The sequence below is a fragment of the Gaeumannomyces tritici genome (assembly GCF_000145635.1).
Source record: "Gaeumannomyces tritici R3-111a-1 unplaced genomic scaffold supercont2.5, whole genome shotgun sequence".
Classification (NCBI taxonomy): Eukaryota; Fungi; Ascomycota; class Sordariomycetes; order Magnaporthales; family Magnaporthaceae; genus Gaeumannomyces; species Gaeumannomyces tritici.
In genome coordinates this window covers 1,443,929-1,448,429 of record NW_008804549.1, presented here as the reverse complement: position 1 = coordinate 1,448,429, position 4,501 = coordinate 1,443,929, and the positions used below count along the sequence as shown (strand labels likewise).

General features: G+C 59.7%; 1 protein-coding gene across 1 annotated transcript in view; it reads left to right on the top strand.

The window, feature by feature from the left end:
- Positions 1–2,133: 2,133 nt before the first annotated feature.
- Positions 2,134–4,501, top strand: part of GGTG_09471 (binuclear zinc transcription factor) — a gene marked incomplete at its 3' end in the record, with an annotated part of 3,303 nt that continues 935 nt past the window's right edge. Inside the window, exons 1-7 of the mRNA XM_009227321.1 lie at positions 2,134–2,500; positions 2,588–2,737; positions 2,822–3,146; positions 3,236–3,452; positions 3,549–3,772; positions 3,872–3,956; positions 4,033–4,485. Coding sequence (XP_009225585.1) covers positions 2,197–2,500; positions 2,588–2,737; positions 2,822–3,146; positions 3,236–3,452; positions 3,549–3,772; positions 3,872–3,956; positions 4,033–4,485 — 1,758 coding nt within the window. The 5' untranslated portion in view covers positions 2,134–2,196. The remainder of the gene's footprint in view (positions 2,501–2,587; positions 2,738–2,821; positions 3,147–3,235; positions 3,453–3,548; positions 3,773–3,871; positions 3,957–4,032; positions 4,486–4,501) is intronic.

The following is a 4,501-nucleotide window of genomic DNA, read 5'->3' as shown; positions in this document are numbered from 1 at the left end:
GAGAGAGAGAGAGAGAGAAAGAGGGCGCAACGCAATACACCGAGATGTAGTGATAATAGTGACAATAAGGGACAGCGTGCATTACTATACTTGCCCCTTCATCATGGAGTCGAACATGGACCCCTACCACCACCACCCTCACACCGCCTCGGCCCCTATATTAGCCACGCGGCGCGGTTTTGGAAGCTGCCTCTTGGCTGAAGGGGGTTGGTGGTGGTGGTGGCCAGAGTCCCCGACACGGGGAAAAAAGAATGCAAGCCACTGTTGCACGTCCATGTTGTCGTATATCATGGGGAGGCGAGGCATATGGGGGCGGCATGGGAAAAAAAAAAGTGCTAGCAGCAAGAGTATGGCGTCTCGTGTACACCCTCGTGACGTGGGCTCCTTCCCTCCCTCCTCTACTCCTCCATGCTCATCTACCTGCCCTCCACGGCATCGCCGCTAACCAAACCGGCTGACCGAGCCCCCCCCCTCCAACTGCCTTTTTGCCTGCCGGGCGCGAGGCACAGTATTGTCTGCTGCATATGGTGCCTTGAATCTCTGAAATCGGCAGGGGAAGGGCCCCTCCTCGTTTGCCCAAGGGGTAGTCGAGGAATCAGGTCGGTCGGTCGGCCGGCTGGCTGGCTGCCCGGGTCTTCCGTCCCCCAGATCGGCATCTGATGCGATGTGACGCGACGGCCATTTCCCTCCCCCAAAACATGCCGGGTCTAGCGCTGGCTGTTTTGTCTTGGGGGAGAAAAGAAAATGTACCCATCCATGGCTGACGGATAGGGACATGTACACCCCCCCAAAGACAGGCTCAGCCGCCTAGTTCTCCCCTTGGGAGCGGTGAGCTGTACGACTCTGGGTTGACAGCAGAGCTAGCTCGGGTGTGCCCTCGGGGGTGTTTTTGTCTTTGCCATGTACTCACTTTTTTTTGGCGGCTCCCCTTCTTTTTTTCCCCTCCTGTCTCTTTCCCATGGGTCACGAGAGCTGTCAAACTACGCAAGCGGCTTACCTCGCGGCGCGTGCGGCGGTGGGTGATAGAAAGAGTGACGGATCTCCTTTCATCTCGCACTGTCTGGAAGGTACATACTAACCTCACACCCATTATATTAGCTTCCGTCGACTAGTCTCTCTTTTTATTTCATTATCCCACCCTTTTTTCATTTGACAGATATGATGGCGCCAAGCGGTAGCGCCATGGACGGCGGCGCGGACAGCGCTTCTAGAGCGAATGCACGTTGCGCAAGTAGCTTGCAGTAGGGCGGCTGGCTGGCTGGCTCGTTGGATCGGCGGGAAAAGAACAGCGGTGAAGGGGGCGTTGAGAAGGCGTCAGATGTCAGACACTGAGGCGGCCGCACCGAATTTGGTTTACCCTTTCCCGGGCCTTGTTTCTGTCCTTGCGGGACTCTGCGGCCTCGACCAAGGTGCCACACGGGAGACGTAGCCCGTGACGTACGTCTCTGACTTGGCTTTTTTCTTTCTCTTCTCAACGTGTAGCGTGTGATTTGGCTTGGTTTGGTTGTCTTCCTCCCCGGCTGGACCGCCCATCTAACTTCTATTCCCGTCACCCCAATCAGAGGATGGAGATGAGAGGGGGGAAGCGTGTGGGAGGATTTCGAGGCTAGGCCGGCCGTGCAGAGCGTAGCGACATGCTTTCTTTGGCATGGCAATTTCCCCCATGGTCTTTCCCACCACTTTGCCATGGTCTAGGGGTGTATGCAATATGCAATGCACCGGTGGCTAGCCCTCTTTCTGCTCACATCGCCAACATGCGTTGTCAACCCCACACGAGTCGGCCGCGCTAAATCTGGCAGGCCAAGCAGGCCGGTGGCGCTTTGGCGGTGTCAGACCGTTGGGGGCTGGCTGGCTTTGGTTATTAGTTGGCTAGCCTCATTATGAGCTGTCCGTCAGCTGGCCTGGGAGTCAGCTCTGGCGGGTATGGAATCGGCCGGTTCGTCGACATGACACTAGCGGGCGGTAGCTAGGGGGGAAGGAAATAGGGCGATGGAACAGGGCGATCGATGGATGATGTGCATACTGCCTGTCAGTCCAAAAGGGGCCGTCGCCTGTGCCAAGGAAGAGCACGTAATCACGTGCTCCTGCCGTGGCTCTTAGCTAAGCCCAACTCCGGTGCTCGGGACAACATCCGTCCGATGGACAAGTCCGAAGGCCCGGCATCAGGCCCGGCCATCATCCTCCGGAGGCAGCAAAATGCCCTGGTGCGACGAGACATGGAAGAAAAAAAAATCAACTCTGGGGATCACTAGGACTCACCTGCTGTTTCGTCGGCGAGCAAAAGTAAAAAAGAGAAACCTGAGCGAACTTGAAGGACGCCAATTTCTGTATTTCTGTATTTGCCCTTTCTGGTCAGCCCATCCCCTTTTTCAAACAAGAGCAATGCCCGGCCGGAACATGAAGCGGCCGGCGGGATCAATGTCGCACCCCCATGTGAACTCGGCCTCGGACTCGGTTCCAGCTCCGGCCACGACTCCCGCATTGGAGCTATTAGCCTGTGGTGCGTCGGACCGCCCCCCTCTCCTTCTCCTGTTTTCTCCCACCCCTCCCTGCGCTAACTAGCCTTCCCCTTTTTGGTCCGGATTAGTCATATGTAGGGACAAGAAGCTGCGGTGCGGCCGCGAAGGCGGGGCCTGCGCCCGCTGCGCCAAGGCCGGCATCGAGTGTGTCTACCCGGAATCGCGGAGAAAGGTGACCGTCAGGCGGAACAACGCTCAGGCGTTGGAGGCCCGTCTAGGTAAGTATTTCCCTCTCCCTCACGTGAAAAGATACCTATCTAGACAGAAGGTGGGCTTACACCTCCTCGTCACCTCCCGGACAGCCCAAGTTGAGGGTATGCTCAGGGACACGGCCAAGTCCAAGCGCCCGGCAGAGACGAGAGCAAAACCCGACGCATCCGGGGATAACACCAGGGATATCCAGCAAGATGAGATACCCAGCCAAGCCTTTGACGACCTCGCAGATGACGGCTTCTTCCCGCAGCAGCCGGAGTCTGATATGGGGCTCGGCCTTGATGATTTTCCCGGCCATGGAGGACCCTCGGGCTTCGGCAGCGACCTGGCCGCTGACGACAACATGTTTGACGCGCAGCTGATGGGCCAGGGAATGTTCGAGTCGACACCGCCCTTTGAGATGATTGAGGATCTGTAAGTGGACGACGCTTGCGTTGTTCGGAAGCAAGCACACACACACACACACACACACACCCGGCGGCTAATCATTGTACCTCCTCAAGACACAACTGGTACTTCTTCAACCAGCAGGACATCGTGCCCATGCTGCACCAGGCGCGCTACCTCCAGGCCTTCCACTCGGCGCCCCATATGCGGCCGCCCATGTGCCTGCAGTACGCCCTGTGGGCCGTCGCCGCCAACGGGCACCCCCGGTACCAGAGCTACTGCGACGTCTTTTACCGGAGGGCGCGTCAGTATCTCGAGGCCGACGAGCTCAGGGTGGGTCGTGTCATCATCATCATCATCTCCCATCTACCCTCTTTTTTTTTTCTGTTGTGTTTGTGTGTGCACTAACGGAAAAAGGGGAAATTCCAGGGGGTCGGCGAGCACTTCATCACGGTGCCTCACGCGCAGGCCTGGATATTCGTGGCAACGTACGAGGCGCGATCCCTGATGCTGGCGCGGGCCGCCATGAGCTGCGCGCGCGCCGTCAGGCTCTGCAACCTCATGGGCCTCCACCGGCTGGACGACCCCGAGTACGAGATGCAGATGATGCCGACGATACTGCCGGCCCAGAGCTGGCTCGAGCTTGAGGAGCGGTAAGTGCCTTGGGTGGTGGCCTTGTTGTTGCCCCTGACCATGCTTGATCTCACATACGAAAAAAAAAGGCATGAGGAAGACTGACAGGAAGGGAGCAGCCGGAGGACGTTTTGGGCGGCCTTTTGCGTCAACAGCCACGTGTCCATCTACTCTGGGTGGCCCGGCATCATCGACACAACCACGGTATGTCCCAGGGACTTGGGGGTGCTGCCCCACTTGCCTCTAGAGGTCCTCTCTAACGCCGCCTCCCCCCGCGCAGATCTCCACCGACCTCCCTTGCCCCGAGGACGCGTACGAGCGGGGGCGGGAGGAGCAGAAGATGGGCAAGCTCCCGAGCCTGTTCACCGACGGCAAGATGACCTACTCGCCGCTGTGCAGCGCCGTGGGCGTCTGCCACATCTTCAACCTGATCCTGGCGCACGTGAACCGGGCGCGGGCCGGCGACGGCGGCGGCGACCTCGAGCACGGCGCCTTCTGGCGGCGGCACCGCGAGATCGACAACCTGCTACTGGGCGGCTTCATGTCGCTGCCCGCGTGCCGGTCGCGGCCCTGCGCCGGCGCCAGCAACCACCCGCACCACCGGCGCCGGCCGGGCCACCTGGACTGGCAGCTGGGCGGGCCCATGCACGTTCGCCTCAACCTGCACGCCTCCGTCATCTGCCTGCACATGGCCGCCATCGACCGCGCCGAGGCCCACGGGCTGGCCGCCGACGTCGGGCACGCCAGCC